Source organism: Mandrillus leucophaeus, unplaced genomic scaffold, assembly GCF_000951045.1.
Source record: "Mandrillus leucophaeus isolate KB7577 unplaced genomic scaffold, Mleu.le_1.0 Scaffold5, whole genome shotgun sequence".
In the NCBI taxonomy this organism is placed as follows: domain Eukaryota; kingdom Metazoa; phylum Chordata; class Mammalia; order Primates; family Cercopithecidae; genus Mandrillus; species Mandrillus leucophaeus.
Genome location: NW_012105364.1, coordinates 4,510,463 through 4,528,130, shown reverse-complemented (window position 1 = coordinate 4,528,130; position 17,668 = coordinate 4,510,463). Strand labels below are relative to the sequence as shown.

General features: G+C 40.5%; 1 protein-coding gene across 5 annotated transcripts in view; it reads right to left on the bottom strand.

The window, feature by feature from the left end:
- Positions 1-17,668, bottom strand: part of CEP41 (centrosomal protein 41kDa) — a 52,897-nt gene that overhangs the window by 26,229 nt on the left and 9,000 nt on the right. For all 5 annotated transcript variants that reach the window (XR_001007781.1, XM_011995854.1, XM_011995855.1 and 2 more), the window contains exon 2: positions 8,473-8,536. Coding sequence is in view for 4 of the 5 variants with exons in the window: in XM_011995854.1 (XP_011851244.1) it covers positions 8,473-8,536 (64 nt within the window). In the remaining variant the exon portion in view is untranslated. The remainder of the gene's footprint in view (positions 1-8,472; positions 8,537-17,668) is intronic.

The window sequence follows — 17,668 nt, the reverse complement described above, 5'->3', positions numbered from 1 at the left end:
AGAACCAATTTTTTTTTTTAATTGAAATTACACATTACTGCCAGATACATTTTCCCAGATAAGACTTTTTGATCAAAAAGAAAAAAAAAAGTCAGTGGCTCCCCATTGCATCCTAACTAAAGCTGAAACTCCTTGCTCTAGCACTGGACACCAACTCACTACTTCTTAATGTTGCCTTAATTACTTAACTTGACAAACTCCTGGTCTTCCATTCTCTCACGTATCACCTTGCCACATACTCATAGCCCACCCAGCAGGAATTGACCTTTCCCTCCTCTGAGCTTCTACAGCACTCGGCCTACAACCCACAAGGTATTTATCCCTGTATTGTCTTACCTACCTTACTAGACAGAAAGCCAAAGACTATTTATGGGCACGTACACACACACACACACACACACACACACACACACACACAACATGCATGCATGCACAATCTTTATCCCTTCCATTGTCTAGCATAGGAGACACTCAAAAATATTTGCTGAATGATGGTCAGGTGCACTGGCTCATGCCTGTAATCCCAGCATGTTGGGAGGCTGAGGAGGCAGGATTGCTTGAGCCCAGGAGTTCCAGACCAGCCTGGGCAATACAGTGAGACCTTGTCTCTACAAAACACACACACACACACAAATTAGCCAGGCATGGTGGCGCATCCCTGTAGTCCCAGCTACTTGAGAGGTTGAGGTAGGAGTGTCACCTGAGCGCAGGAAGGGGAGGTTGCAGTGAGCAAGAATGTGCCACTGCACTACGGTGTGGGTGACAGAGTGAGACTCTATCTCAAAAAAAAAAAAAAAAATGGCCAGGCGTGGTAGCTCACATCTGTAATTCCAGCACTTTGGGAGGCTGAGATGGAAGGATTGCTCGAGGCCAGGAGTTCAAGACCACCCTGGCCAACACAGTGAGAGCCCAACTGTATAAAAAATAAAGAAATAAATAGGCTGGGCGTGGTGGCTCACGCCTGTAATCCCAGCACTTTGGGAGGCCAAGGCGGGAGGATCACGAGGTCAGGAGTTCGAGACCAGTCTGACCAATATTAAATAGTAAATTTATATTTACAAATTACTAATTTATAAATTACTAATTTATAAATAATAAATTAAATAGTAAAACCCCATCTCTACTAAAAAATATAAAAATTAGCCAGGCATGGTAGTCCGCACCTGTAGTCCCAGGTACTCAGGAGGCTGAGGCAGGAGAATCGCTTGAACCCGGGAGGCAGAGGTTGCAGTGAGCCGAGATCCTGCCACTGCACTCTAGCTTGGGCAACAGAGTGAGACTTCGTCTCAATAAATAAATAAATAAATAAATAAATAAAAAGGAAAAATATACATTTGCTGAATGAAATGAACGAAATATACTATGGAGATCTACTGTCTGAAAAATCCTTATAATGAGTTCTTTTATAATGCAAATACTTCCCAATTTGGTCTGAGTTTCTGCACACCTGATTTTCTTTAAACTATGTACAACTTGACTTATACACAGCATATGTTATGTGCTACATATATGACTCATATTGCTTCACGATTTAAGCAACCTAGAAATGTATAAGGTAGAATTTAGCTTCTACTTTGTTTACTTACAACTAAAGTTCTGATAAAAGATATATAACAAAACTTTACAATTAGACTCAAGAGGAAGAAATAACCCAACTATATCAATAGTGCTATGCAAAGACAGAGTACAACTGATTAAATGAATGAGTCATTCATTAGATTTTTTCCATTGTTTTCCTATAATTTAATAACATTATTTATACAGAGCCAGTAAGAAAAGCAAGTGATTTTGTGCAGCAGTAATCTAAAGTAGATGAGATTTATAAGGCACGAACTCAGTTGCTAAGAGACAACTCCATGGCTTTATTTTTCTTCAATATTTCCCTCCTCTATGGAGAAGTTCTCTTGGCTCGGAAGAGCAGAAAGCATGAAAAGAGGCACAGTGGTCCTTTGTTAACCTCAATAAGTGATATGTGTGTATAGTGCTTTCTGGTTTATAAAAGCCTTTCACATACATTTCTTCCTTTGACGGAAGGAACAGAATTAAACAACAAATAAAAATGAAGAGTACCTAGTCTATAATGAGTTTGATGCTTACAATCAAGGCTATTAGCAAATATTCAGGAAAAGTAGAGCCTAAAGAAGAAAAAAGGGAATGAATAGTTTGTCTAGAGATAATAAAAGGAAGGTGAATTTTTAAAAAGACAAAAATAAGGCTAGAAAAGACTGAGTGGAGAAAGCCTACAGAATTTCAGACAGCTAAAGAAATTGGAAATGAGATTGAATATAGATAGAAATGAGAGGACAATGCAGCCAGTGAAAGACTGTGGGGACTAATAAAGGGAGAGCCCTGTGGTTTGGAAAGTGTCCCTTAATCAGCCTGCAGTGCTGCAAAACAGAAACCCAGAGAGGGTGCTTGAGAATATACAAGAACCCTGCGGTGGTGACTGAACAAAACGCAGCCAGGGATTTCATCAGAAGCATAATCCATTCATGGCACAGTCTGGCAGTGCTGGGGAGCTGGTAAGACACACACAGGCACCTATGGAACAAAAGAAATATTTGAAGTTCAAAATAATTCTGAGATTTCCAGCCATGGCCGCACATCAGTGTTTGAGTTCATATGAGAAGCAGAGCCAGAGGTATAAAAACAAAAAAATAATCTTTACCCAGGAGGAAGATAGCAGTCTTTGAAGAACTCAGTAGAAGGTGATTTGGGTGAAGGCAGGAGATATCACGAAATTCTTGATTTCTTGTGATTACTCTGAATTGCTTGCTGTTTGATAAGAAAAGATGAAAGACCCATCTATTTAGCCTAAAAATGAGAAATGCTCACTCACTCCTGTGCCTATTTTCAATGCTCTGACTGCAGAGCTTAAAAACATACTACAGGTAGAAACTCCGTACTCTTACTTGGGCTATAAGGTCCCTTTTCTGTTTTCTTAACTCTTTATCCTTTTCACCTCATGACACACATACAATGATACAATGTGGATACAACGCTGGGTTTGGGTTGATCCAGGCCCTGTTGGCTACCCAAAGGGCTATAGGGATCTGTGTCTTGGCACGTAACGCATAGGCTGCTGCACACCAGGTAGAAAACTTTTTCTGAATACACAGGGAGGTAAGTCACAAAAACGCACAGAAATATAAGCATTAAAATAAAAATCTCTCCCCTAAATTGACTTTAGAATAATTTCTAAATTTGAAACAAAAAAAAAAATTGAACACTAGAATAACATTTCTCTCCCACACTGACTTTAAAATACTGTGAGTTTTAAGCAATGAAACATACTTCGGCCCTTCCAAAAGCTTTACAAGACTAGTTTGGGAGACTTCTGCTTCCAGAAAGATGGGGTAGATGTACTTAGCTACTCCTCCAGCTAAGAAAAAGAAAACCCTCGACAACCCACAGAATGGGAGAAAATATTTGCAAATCATATTACTGACAAGACTCTAGTATCCAGAATATATAAAACAACTCTGTTTTACTTTTATTTTTTGGAGACGGAGTCTTGCTCTGTCACCCAGGCTGGAGTGCAGTGGCGCAATCTTGGCTCACTGCAACCTCTGTCTCCTGGGTTCAAGCAATTCTTCTGCCTCAGCTTCCCGAGGAGCTGGGACTACAGGTGCACGCTGCCACACCTGGCTAATTTTTTTTGTATTTTAGTAGAGACGGGGTTTCATCATGTTGCCCAGACTAGTCTTGAATTCCTGAGCTAAGGCAATCCACCTGCCTTGGCCTCCCAAAGTGCTGGGATTACAGGTATGAGCCACTGCGCCCGGCCAAAAGAACTCTTCTAACTCAACAAATAAGAAGAAAAATAACCCAACGTAAATATGGACAAATGATTTGAATAGACATTTCTCCATAGGAGATATACAAATGCCAAAAAGGACATAAAAAGGTGCTCAAACATTGGTCATTAGGAACATGCAAATCAAAGCCGTAATAATATACCATTTCATGCCCACAAAGATGGTAATCAAAACGATGAACAATAACAAGCACTGGTGATGATGTGGAGAAAACAGGGCCCTCCTACATTGCTGCTGGGAATGTGAAGTGGTGTGGCTGCTGTGGAAAACAGTTTGGCATTTCCTCAAAAAATTAGACACACAGTTACCATATGAAAAGCAATTCAAGTCCTAGGTATATGCCCAAGAGAATTAAAAACACATGTTCACACAAAAATTTGTACACTGATGTTCTTAGCAGCACTATGTCCAGTAAGTGTAAACAACTCAAATGTCCATCAACTGATGAGTGGGTAAACAAAATGTGGAATAGCTATACAACAGAAGATTATTTGATAATAAAAAGGAGTAAAGAACTGACACATGCTACAACATAGATGAATCTTGAAAACATTTCACTAAGTGAAAGAAGCCAGACATAAAAGGCTACATCCTGTACGACTGCATCTACATGAAATGTTCAGAACAGCCAAATCCATAGATACAGAAAGCAGATTAGTGGTTACTCAACATAGTAAATATGTCAATTCTCCCTATGTTGATAAACAGGCTTAATGCAACTCCTATCAAAATCACAGCATTTAAAAAGTAAATGTAAATACGATTATTCTAAAATTTATATGGAAAGGCAGGGGAATTAAAATAGCTAAAATAACTGTATAAAGAAAAAGAAAGGCTGGGCACTGTAGAACATGCCTGTAATTTCAGCACTTTGGGAGGCCAAGGCGGGTGAATCACTTGAGGTCAGGCATTCATGACCAGCCTGGCCAATATGGTAGAACCTCATCTCTACCAAAAAATACAAAAATATGAACCGGGCATGGTGGCGCCCGCCTGTGGTCCCAGCTACTTGGGAGGCTGAGGTGGGAGAATTGCTTGAGCCCGGGAAGTAGTGGTTACAGTGGGCCGAGATCACACCACTGCACTCCAGCCTGGGCTACAGAGTAAGACTCTGTCTCAAAAAAAAAAAGAGAAAGTGGGCATAGTCAGTCTAACCAATTTTAACTATCCAATTTACTATACAGCTATAGTAATCAATACTATGGTATTGGCAGAAGGCAGACACATGCATCATGGGATCAGAATAGAGAACCCAGGAATAGACCCACATAAATATGCCCAACTGATTTTTGACAAAGGTGAACATGAAATTAAATGGAGAAAAGGTAACCTTTCTAACAAATGGCACCAGACCAACTGAATATCCATAAGCAAAATCTTAGTCTTGATGTGAGTCACATCTCTTATATAAAAATTACCTCAAAGTTTATCATGAACTTAAACATAAAACTTTTAGAAAAAAAATCATGATAGAAAAAAAAAAAATCATTGGGATCGAGGCCAGGCAAAGACTTTTTAGACTAGACAACAAAATCATGATCCATAAAAGGAAAAGCTGATAAAATGGACCTCATCAAAATTAAAAACTTTTGTTCTTCCAAAGACCGTGTTAGGAGGATGAAAAGATAAGTTATGAACTAGGAAAAAATATTTGCAAACCACATATCTGACAAAGGACTAGTAGCTAGAATGTATAAGGAGCTCTCAAAATGCAACAATAAAAAAGCAAACAAACTAATTAGAACATAGGCAAAAGATATGAACAGGTATTTCACCAAAGAAGGTATACAGAAATCAAATAAGCACATGAAAAGATGTTCACCATTACCACAGGGAAATGCAAATTAAAACTGCAATGGGCTGGGCGCGGTGGCTCACGCCTGTAATCCCAGCCAAGGCGGGTGGATCACTTGAGGCAGGAGTTTGAGACAAGCCTGGCCAACATGACGAAACCCTATCTCTACTAAAAATACAAAAACTAGCCAGGCATGGTGGTGAGCACCTGTAATTCCAGCTACTTGAAAGGCTAAGGCAGGAGAATTGCTTGAACCCGGGAGGCAGAGGTTGCAGTGAGCCAAGATCATGCCACTGCACTCCAGCCTGGGTGACGGGGTAAGATTCTGTCTCAAAAAACAAAACAAAACAAAACTGCAATGATATATGCCACCACACAGCTATTAGAATGGCCAAAATAAAAGCTGGTGACAACACCAAATGCTGACAAGGATGTGGAGAAAATGAATCATTCATCCATTGCTGGTGGGAATGTAAAATGGTACGGTCACTTTAAAAAACAGCTTGGCATTTTCTTAAAAAACTACATGGGCAAGTACATTCTGACCAGCAATTATACTCCTGAGCACTTAACCCAGAGAAATGAAGATTTAGGTTCAAACAAAACTATGTGCATGAGTGTTTATAGCACTTTTACTTTAATAACCAAAAAGTGCAAACAACCCCGATGTCCTTCAACAAGTGAACGGTTAATTAAACTTCGTACATTCATATCATGGAATACCAGCCATTAATAAAATGGAACAAATCACTGATACGTGCAACAACCTGGATGAATATCCAGAAAATTATGCTAAGTGAAAAAGCCAATCCAAAAGGTTGCATACTGTATGATTCCATTTATACAGCATTTGTGAAATGACAAAATTACAGCAGTGTAGAACAGACTGGTGATTGCAGGGGCTAAGAAAGGGGTGGGAGTAGAAAGTGGATGTGGCTATAAAAGGGCAACATAAGGAATCCGTGTGGTGATGGAAATGTTCTGTATCTTGACTATATGTATCAAATGTCAATATCACAGTTGTGATAGTGTATTATAGTTTTGTAAAATGTTACCTCTATGGGAAACTGGCTAAAGTACACATGGAATCTTTCTGCATTATTGTCTACAAAATATATATGCATCTATAATTATGTTGAAATTAAAAGTTTAATAAAAAAGCCAGTTTAAAAATCTCAGGATATAAAAGGACATATGTATTTAATATATATTATAAAAAGCAGATATACTTTTATCTCAATATCAAAAAAATGAAATTAATCTTAGGCACTATTATTGAGTCAAATTCTGGTTATGAATTGAGAAATTAAAGAGGAAGAAGGGAGCTGTCCTTCACAAATCCCAGTTTAATTTCCAGGAGACAAAAAAAAAAAAGAACTATGAAGGCATAGACAAATCTATATATCTGAAATAAACCTCAGCTCTTAAAGTTTTAATTATAAGAAAGCATACAGATTCCAAAAGAAATTCCTTCCTTTATAGTAGTCTGTAAAATAATATTTAGACTCCTCAGAAAAAATACAGCATTTTAAATCTAGGTGCTTACCTCACAGAATCACTTACTTCAGAAGGATGGATCACAGTTGCAATTAGGGGTTAGATGGATAGAGATGAAAGAGTTGAGGGTTTTTGTGGCAGAAGAAACAAGGCTTGGGGGAAATACAGGAACAGTACGGCCTAAGAAACAGTACACCAGACTTGGCACCAGATCTCCAATATTGACTTCCTCATCCTGTATATAATCCTAGTTCTATCTCCTTTATTGAACTCCGAATAAATCACAAAATCCCCGTGCCACAATTTCCTCCTCTTCTAAGACAGAGATAATATTTTCACCTGCCCATCAAACAGGATATTTGCAAGCATAAATATCTGTACGGCATGGAAATGTCTGAATGAAGGGTACCAAGAAATAGCATCTGCAAATGAGGTGAATTTAAAACACTGAATTTAAGTTTATTTTATATGAAGAAACCAATGATTTTTTGAAGGAGACTGGAGAAAGAGAAACAAAATAAACAAAATGTTTAAACCAAGTCAGCATCGTCATTTACTTTTCTCAATTATCTTGAGGTTGCTGGTGGAAAATTCGGTATTGCTAAAGGCATACAGTACCCCAATCCACTAGCGAAACCATTTTAATCACGTGAATTTTCCATAGCAGGCTTTAAAAGGTTGAAAAAAACAAAAACAAACAACCAAAACCCCACAAAACAGAAAATCCATTAGGGTCTGTGCAGCAGTCTATCACAACACTGAAAAATGGGAACAGCGTGGAAATAAGCAGTTCATTTTACCTTCACTGCAGCATTAATTAAATTCTGACTGGTATTTCGGTTACTCATTCAAGCCTGTCTGCCTCCACTTGGATCTAAACTCTTTAACTAAAAAAAAAAAAACACAATTCATACTCATCTTTACATCTCTCATGGTCCATAACTTGGCATATGGTCAGCACTTTGCAAACACTGCATTGAACAAATATGCATGTGTCTAATCTATTACTGCCAGTTTAAAGGAATATACTTAAGGTATTCCAAAATAGAGGCTGACCTCCTGATATTTATTTAGCTAAAGCCCTGAAACTTATTGAACAATGGTTTTGATTTCTAGAATTTCATTTTCTCAGTTTACAATATTTCTTATGTGGTAAGGAATAATAAGCTAAATTATGTAAATATAAATTTTTACTGATACTCTGAAAAACATCTTTCAAGGATAAATCCTGAGCCCAGAAAGACATCAGGCAAAATAGTTAGAAACTTTTAGCTGTGATTTATACCAGATATGTAGGGTTGCTTTCTGTCAATAATTAGCTATTGGATTTTTTAAAATTCTAATTTTCTAATCTTTACTCACCAGTGTCCAGTCTTGATTTGACATGCTGGTATCTTGGGTTCTGTGGTATCCTTTTCATCAGATACTAAAAAACAAGGAAATTCACAATTAATTGGGTTAACGTAAGGATAAGGGTGGTAAAGTCAGGAGTCAGATACTCAAAAAATGGAAAAAAAAAAAAAAAAGGTAAAATTTCTTAGAAATTAAAGATGGGGCCAGGCATGGTGGCTCACGCCTGTAATCCTAGCACTTTGGGAGGCCAAGGTCAGCGGGTCACCTAAGGTCAGGAGTTTGAGGTCAGCCTGGCCAACACGGTGAAACCCCATCTCTACTAAAAATACAAAAAATAGCCAGGCATGGTGACGGGCGCCTGTAGTTCCAGCTACTCTGGAGGCTGAGGCAGGAGAATCACTTGAACCCGGAAGGCAGAGGCTCCAGTGAGGTAAGATTATGCTGCTGCACTCCAGCCTGGGTGACAGAGCCAGCCTCCAACTCACAAAAAAAAAAAAAAAAAGATGGAATGAGCTCCAGAGGTCCAATTGTCTTTTCAACATAGGATTTTTTTCGACAGCATTTCCATAGCTGAATATATTTATCTTGTTTCTGTCAGAAAACTTCCATATTTCGTCAAACTCATCTCAGAGCACTACATGATAATAATAATAAAAAAAAGCTCCTAAAAAATTATTTCTTGGCCGGGCGCCGTGGCTCACGCCTGTAATCCCAACACTTTGGGAGGCTGAGGCGGGTGGATCACGAGGTCAGGAGATCGAGACCATTCTGGCCAACATGGTGAAACCCTATCTCTACTAAAAATACAAAAATTAGCCGGGTGTGGTGATGCGTACCTATAGTCCCAGCTACTTGGGAGGCTGAGGCAGAAGAATCACTTGAACCCGGGAGGCAGAGGTTGCGGTGAGCTGAGGTCGCGCCACTGCACTCCAGCCTCGGTGACAGAGTGAGGCTCTGTCTCAAAAAAATAAAAAAACATATTTCTTACATTGAGCCCAAATCAGTCTTTCTAATTTTCGTTCAGTCCACTGCTGCAACCCACTGTAAGTCATCTGCCTCTGTCTCAAGAAATCTGTTAAGATGACCAAAGGCAGTCGTCCTGACCCTGTTTCATTTCACTTTCTTTATGATGGTTTCTAGGCCATTTCCTCTGGACACCCCTGAGATTTTTCCATCTCTCCCCTGCAGGGATCCAGCCCTAAGCACAGTGCTCCAGATGTGGGCAGGCCAGTCCCCAGGTGGGCAGGCTCCTGCTGCTCCCAAGTCTGTAGCTCCAGGGATGTCGACCATGGCATCTGCTCTCATGGCAGCTGAGGCTCACCTGGGGCTCAGTGCAAGTGTAGGTTCAGCAAAAATGCATATGTCATGTCAGGTCTCCTTTGTGCTGCTCTCTGGTAGTTAACTCTTTGAATCCAAGCATAAGACATTAACCCACATTAAATTACAGTGGCGATTGTGAAAGCCATTAAGTGAGGAGAAGCTAATGAATAAAGGTATCATGAAATAGCGCTTTCTTGCTCAGGCCTTTTTCTGGCCTGCAAGTATGAAAGTCCTTTCCTCAATAACAGGTAGCTGTGGAATATGAAATTACCGCAGTGCCTTTTCGGCTTTATCTTCTGCCACCCTTCCTCATGTTCCCATGTTGAAGCTGCTGGGAATGTCTCCTTAATGCAGCACACTCATTCAGGTTGCCAGTCTCTGCAGATGTCTGCCTAGAATTCCTTTCCTTCACTACTCCTTGGGCAAAATGTATTTCCTCTGTAAAGCTATCCAGTACAGAACTAGGCACTTTCTTCTCCCTGGCTCCCAGAATACTCACAGCCCGCTCCATTGCTTAAACCTCAATCTTCTTCCCTAGTCTAGGATTTCCCTGAAGGCAGGGGCAATGACTTACTCATATTTGCATTTGCTTAGGACCTAGTGCATGGTAAGTACATTTATTGATATTCAGTGAATAAGTGAATACCGAAAATGAAGATTGTACTACAGCAACTATCTGGTTCCTTAGATGAGAACATCGGACTTACAAAAACTGCATCCTTTGCCTTTGAAAACAGTTAACCACGGCATACTCTGTCGGGAGGATTGCAAAATAAACATTTACGTATAAAATAATGGTTCAAATGACCCACAAAGCATACAAACAATATGGGATACTTTAGTGTCTTACAAAATATCTGTTGGCCAGAGGTTTAGATTTCAGGACCAGGGGGAATTTTTTAAAACTAAGGCACCTACAGTTATCACCTTTTAATATTGCCAAGGACATAAAAAAACAAAACCAAAGCAAAAGCCTCACAACATCTGCTATTTTAACATCTAAAAGGTAAGGGGAAAAAAAAAAAAAAAAAAAGCCCAGCGTGAAAGGGTCAGTCCTTCAGTGTCATTAAAAACCGTTCATGACACTGTGATTTTCACTTCGCCCCAGGCAAGTCACAGCTTTATCATCAACTCTTAGCGTCTGTCCTCAGATTGTGTTTGGAGCCATTGAGCTATTTTATCCTTAGAAAAAGGTTGGAAAGCTTGTTTTTCCACATGATCAGTAACTTGTCTATATGAGAAAGTAATTTGTCTATATGAGAAAATCACTAACTTGTCTATATGAGAAAATAACACCAATTTCAATTTCTTCCCTAGAGGAAGGCAGAGCAGATTCTTGAGCAAAAGATGGAAAACATCCAAAGACTGAAAAGTGGGACTTCAGTACAAATTCCCCAGAGACAGACAATATCATGGCAAAATGAAACAAACAAAGAAAAAAAAACAGGGAAAGTATGTGTCTGGTAAATTGAGTCAAGTAATGCTAATACTAGATTGCAGTTATCTTAGGCTAAGGGATTTTTTTCTGCACTCTGTATTTTTTTTTTTAATCATTTCTATACTCTATTTCCTGTTTTTACTTTTGTTTTGTTTTTCCCATTAGTTTCCTAGCAAAGCTTCTTTTAAAAATTCCAGGCTAGTCTCTGCTGAACCAAGGGGATTTGTCCATACCTAAGCCAAAATAGCTAAGAAGTGAGGGTGTCTCTGGGGACCAGGTGTGGTGGCAGCAGAATGATGAGGGGAGAGAGTGTGGACAGCTGCAGTGGCTGAGCCCTTCCCGCCCCCGGTTTTCCCTTACACAGACTAATGAGAAATCCATATGCTGCAGGAGAAAAAATGTAGTGTCTTTTCTGTGTTCCCACTGCAGTCCAATTTCTTGTTCCTGTCTTTCTAGTACCAACCGCAATGTAAAACTACTTGTGCTCCACCGCAAGCCGAGCACCATAGATTTTTATGGGACGGACATACTTTTTTTTCTTTAAAATTCTTGCTTTGTGGGGTGACTGCTTCTTGACCTACTGACCAACTGGCTTTCTTTCAATTACATAAACAGGATGGAATGGTGGAAAGTGAAGAAGCTGAAAAAAGAAGCTGTTTTCAAGGAAGACTGTTCATTGAACAAAGACTTATTGAGACCAACCATTCATTCAGTGGACATTTACTGAGTGCCTACTAGGGGCAAGCCTCTGTGCTGAGGACAGAGAGGTGGAAAACAGTCTTTGCCATCCAGCTTTCGCTGACTGCAGGGAAGACAGACAAGGGGATAAACAGACGTGAGGCTGCATGAGGAACAAGGAAAGGGAAGGAGGGGGTGTGACAAAAGCACATCAGATTGGCATCTAATCCAGGTTAAAAGAGTCAAGAACTGTTTCTTGAAGGGTCACTTCTGAGCTGAATTCTGAGGGTTAAGGAGGTTAGTCAAGCTAAAGGAGTAGTGGATGGGAGCTACGGGGTTTCTGGCGAGGGAAAAGCATGGCGAAGGAGTGGAGTCTCAAGGGAGTACCAACAGTTTTCAGCAATCTAACAGTAACTGGCCTGCCTGGAGCATAGCGGGAAATATGGGGACAAAGGACGCTGGAGAGGCAGCAGGGGCAGATCACAAAAAGCCTCGCATACATGTTTAAAAAAGCTTGGGTTTCATCCTATAGATCAGTGGATCTCGAACAGGTACCATTTTGCTCCTTGTACCCCCAGAAACACCTGTCAATGTCTACAGGCATTTTTGGTTGTCCCAACTGGGTGGTAGGAGGTGCTACTGGCATCTTAGTGGGTAGAGGCCAGGGGTGCTGCTAAATATCCTACAATTACAGACAGCCCCACCACAAAGAATGAGCCCAAATGCCAATAGTGCCCAGGGTGGTGAAGATGATGAGGGGGTCACTGGAGAAGTTTGAAGGAGAAGTGACAAGATTATATTTCTGTTTTAGAAAGGTGACCCTGGGAGCAATATGGAGAATATGAGTCAAGAAAGGAGGCATGAAAATCAGTTGAAAGGCTGTTGTGCTAACAGGATCTGTAGTCCTAAGGAAGTGGCAATAAAGATGAAGAGGAAGAGACCATTTCAAGAAATCTTTAAAATGTTAAATCAATATAATTTAAAATTGACTCATGTAGTAACAGGACAGTGATACCATTCTCCAAAAAAGGGAGTTAAGGAGGAAGCACATATTAAAAACATAATATGGTCAGTTGGAGCATGCTGAGTATGAGATATCTGTGGCTTGTCCAAAATGGAACTATCGGCCGGGCACAGTGGCTCACACCTGTAATCCCATTAATTTGGGAGGCCGAGGTGGGAGGATCACTTGAGCCCAGGAGTTCAAGACCAGCCTGGGCAACACAGGAAGACTTTGCTTCCACAAAAAAATAATTAGCTGGGCATGGTGGCATGTGACTGTGGTCCCAGCTGCTCGGCAGGCTGGGGTAGGAAGATCCCTTGAGCCCAGGTCAAGGCTGCAGTGAGCTATGTTCCTGCCACTGCAATCCAGCCTGTGTGAAAGAGCGACATTCTCACTAAAAAAACCCCAAAAAACAAAATGGAAGTATCTAGTTGTCTATTTGGGTCTAGAAATCAGGAGAGATACCTGGGCTAGAAAAAAACAAGATTTGGTAGTTGTCAGCATACAGGCAGCAGAGGAAGCCGTGGAAATGGACAAAATCATCCTGGGGAGAGGGCAGACTGAAAAACCCCAACATTTAAGGTCAGGTGGAGGAAAGGCACCTTGGATGAAACTCAGAAGAGGCCATACAAAAATGGGTCATGAAAATTAAATCAGGAAGAAGGGAGTGGCCAACAGTGAACAATGCTGTCAAGTCAGAGAACAAGAGGTCAAGTATGAACAAGTGAACAAGAATGCTGTTCAGGTAAGAGACCAAGAGAAAAGTGAATCTGAATGTAGCACACCAGGACACTGTTGACGGCCCTGGTGGAAGCAGCTATGGGAAACTGATGGGGCAGATGCAAAAAACAGCAGGTCAAGCATATGAGAGGCGAAGGAGGAAAGAGGACAGTAGCTGGATGATCTTTTCTTTTTCCCTTAAGATTTCCATTAAGAGAGTTGCTAAGGAATAATCTCTGTTGTTGTTGTTTTGGAAAAAAAAAAAAGGAGAGATTTGAGGATGTATACAGGCTAATGGGTAAGATAAGAGAGTTTGAAAATAGTATGGAGAGAGTGAGAGAGGATGAGGTCCAAAGCCCAGACAGCAGGGTCAACTTTGGATCTATTTAAGATAAAGATGTAAGATAGGTAGGTGGTCAGAATGAAGTTCATCTGGAAGAGGCAGGAAGCTGAGAAAGTTCATGTTTGTGGTATCATTACAGGGCTCTTTGAAAACAACCAAAAATGTCAAAGACTGTTTCAGGGTTTACATAAAAGAAAATGTCCTCCCTGTCTAACCACCAGACCCCAGCTATTTCACTTCTACGTGACTTTCAAGACCCAGGGCAAACTTATCTTCTGGGAAGATTCCTCTGAAGGCCTCAGTGAAATGGAAATCTCTTCCTTGACTGAATATTCCCAGTTCTTTGTACCATTCACACTTCTTACTTCCTGCACTTGGGACAGGGGCTCTATCTTGTAGAACTCTGTACCTACTACAAGACCCTCTGCTAATGAAACAGCAGTAAGTACCTGCCAAATGAAGACCTGAGCAACATATGTAGTGTGCATGCTGGTGCCACGTGGGCAGCACGGACATCAAGGGCTCTAGGGAGGAATGTCAAAGGAGATTGCTCATCCACTGGGGGTGATAAGAAAGACTTCAGGGAAGAATGGACACTGGAGCTATGTTTTAAGGGTTGACCTTCTGTGGATAAAAAAGATGGGAAGGAGGAATGGCAAAAGTATTCCAAGTGGAGCAACTTTTAATAGCAAAGCCACTTTAAAAACAAGTTTAAAGAACAACAAATTGTTCTATTTGCTGGAGATGATTTAACAACAACAAGAAACATGGTAATGCTGCTAACATTTATTGAGCACTCACTACGTCATCAGGCACTAAGCATTTTATCTACATTATCTCATTCCCCACAACCACTGTACATCTTCACTCCAGCAAGGGTTCTTAATATGGGGTCCACTGATGGGATTTAGGAAGTCCATGAGTCTCATGACACTATGCAAACTATTGTGTATGTGCATTTTTCTGGGGAAAGGGTCTTTGGTTTCAACCAAATTTTCAGAGGGATATGTAGCCCCAAAAGAGTTAAGAATAATTGGTATATGGAACCCTGTGATATAAGACTGGACAGGGACAGGTAGGCTGCACGTGGAAAAGCCTGAATGTAGGCTGAGTGGTCTGGACTAGGTCCTGAAGGCAATGGAAAGTGCCAAAAATACCGAGCTGTGAGCTACACAATCTCATCAGTATTTTGGAAGATTATTAACATATGCAAAGACTGGGCTTTGCGAATACATGGATGTTGGAGAAGAAGCGGTAAGAATGAGAAGTCAAAGACAGGATTTTTCTGAAGGAAAATATCGAAAAATGAATGAGCTTTTCAAGACTTCCCATCTCTCTCAAATGGGACTCACAAAGTTGTTTGTATTTCAACTGCAACATATGTAATAATATTTACACTTAAAAGATTTTTAAAAATACCATTATACATTTTGTTCAGACTGTCTACTTATTTTCTATGGAGAGAAAGTCCATAAAATGAAGAGAGTGGGTACCAGTTTTACTACAGCCACATGGAAGGAAATCTCACATTTAAAATAGGCCTTTTAGAGAACTTTTTTAAATGGGATGTTTAACCTGGTCTAATTACCCTGATCTCAAACACCAACCTTGACCCATGTGCAGCAGCCCCTACTTTCTCAGCAGCTACCACCTGTAGCAGATTGTATTTTTCAAGATAGCCACAAAAAAATGTCCCATCCCACTTACACTGTGACGTTACACCCCTCACACTGAGGGAAGGGCTTCTGCTTCCTCTCCTGAATCTGGAGGGGCCTGTGACTATGAAGGAAGCAGTGTCAGATGACTTTTGAGGCTACATCATAAAAGGCAGTACAGCTTCCATCCACCTGGTTCTCTTGGGACACTTGGGGCCACACAGTCTGTGGTATTTTGTTATGGCAGCCCATAGAACTCAGCAGCTATGCTGTGAGGAAGGCCAAGCCACATAAAAAAGGCTATTCGTAGGTGATATGGCCAACAGCCCCAGCTCAGCTCACAGAAAACAGATAGCATCAGTGGCCTAATATGTAAATGAAGCCTTCAAGATAACGCTAGCCCTAGCTCCTGTCTGTCTGCAAAACCACATGAGAAATCCCAGTCTAGCAGAGCCAAGTCAACTTTCAGAATCACAAAAGCTAATAATAAATGACTATTATTGTTTTAAGCCACTAAACATGGGGTGATTCATTATAAACCAATATGTAATTGGAACATGACCCACCCTTATTCCCTTCTAGCCAAGCTCCTTGAAAGAAAGAAATCTACACTGGGTATTTTGTACCTTACTCTTCCATCCATTGCAACATGGCTGCTGTGCCCACATTCTACTGAGGTTCCTATGGCACTAACCAACATCAGCGATCCCCTAGCTGCTGAATATAATGGACATTTAACAGTCCTTAACTTACTTTACCTTTCTATGCCATATAACACTGTTATAGATCCTCATCTTCTTCAGTTTCCATTCCCTTGGTTTCAGTGACATCTTTTTGCCCTGATTCTCCATTAACAAATGGATCATTCCTCTGTCAGCCATTTAATTATTGTGTTCTCAGGATTCCAACTTCTCAATCTGTAAGTTTCCTGTGGACTAACACTTAGGCTTAATTCCATGTATATGTTTCTGATTTCCAAATACTGAACCTTAGCCTTGACTTCTCTTCTGCAGTTCAGACGTGCATTCATTTACTCGTTCAGTAAGTATTTATGAAGCAACTATTGTATGCCAGCCAATGGAACAATGCAGACAAGGTCTCTATTTTATGGTCTTGTAAGTATGCCCAAAAAAGTAAATAAAATACAGATTATGATCTATGGGGTGGAGGCAGCCGAATGAATGAATGCATCTAATGTCACTCCTTGAAGCTTCAATAAAACCTCATTAAAAAGATATTATTTTGAGGACATAAAGCCCCAAAAATAGAGTGGGAGAAGTGACAGCGATAGAGCACTAGAATTCTGAAATCTACAAAGTCAATCAACAAGTGAAAATGCCTTGATGGACTCAAGGTAGCTGAAGACTATGTATGGGGCAACAGGGAAGGCAAAGAACAAATTCTTAAAAGGCTGAGGAACTGACAGCCTCAGGCAGCTCCAGAAGTGGGGAGTAGGAGGAGTGGCTGAAACAAACGCTGGTTAAAGGCCTAAGAGTCTTTGAGAAGCAGCTGGATCTCCAAATCCCTCTCCTCTCTGTGCCACTCACTGGATGAGTGCCTCTGCCCAGTCCTGGCAGATATCTATAGATTTATTCCCTGGAAAAGGTTTCTTGAGGGGGAGGTCTGCACACAGGGAAAGCCAGAGATATCATTACTGAAAATAGGGTTAATAGGTGAATAACGAATACCAATGTTGAGACTTAGTCTCCAGCTCTAATGCCTCCAGGAATTCAACTAGGCTTTTATCCTCAGGAGACTGGAGAGGTTCTCTGGGGAAAATGGCCAGCCTGAGAGGAAGGTACAGATTTGGGAGGAGGGTACCCCCAAATCATGGCCTAGCAAGATCATTCAATAATAAATCTTACCATCAGCAAGTGTCTCTCAAATATACAGAGATCTCAATCTTCTTTTAAAATCTCCTACTTGATTGAAGCTTGTAATGTGGTCTTTGTAATAAATAGATAATAAAGTCTCCTACTCGAAAACATAAATTTACAACTGAGGAATAAAATAAGTCTGAGAACACTGCTATATTCTGAATTGTGTCC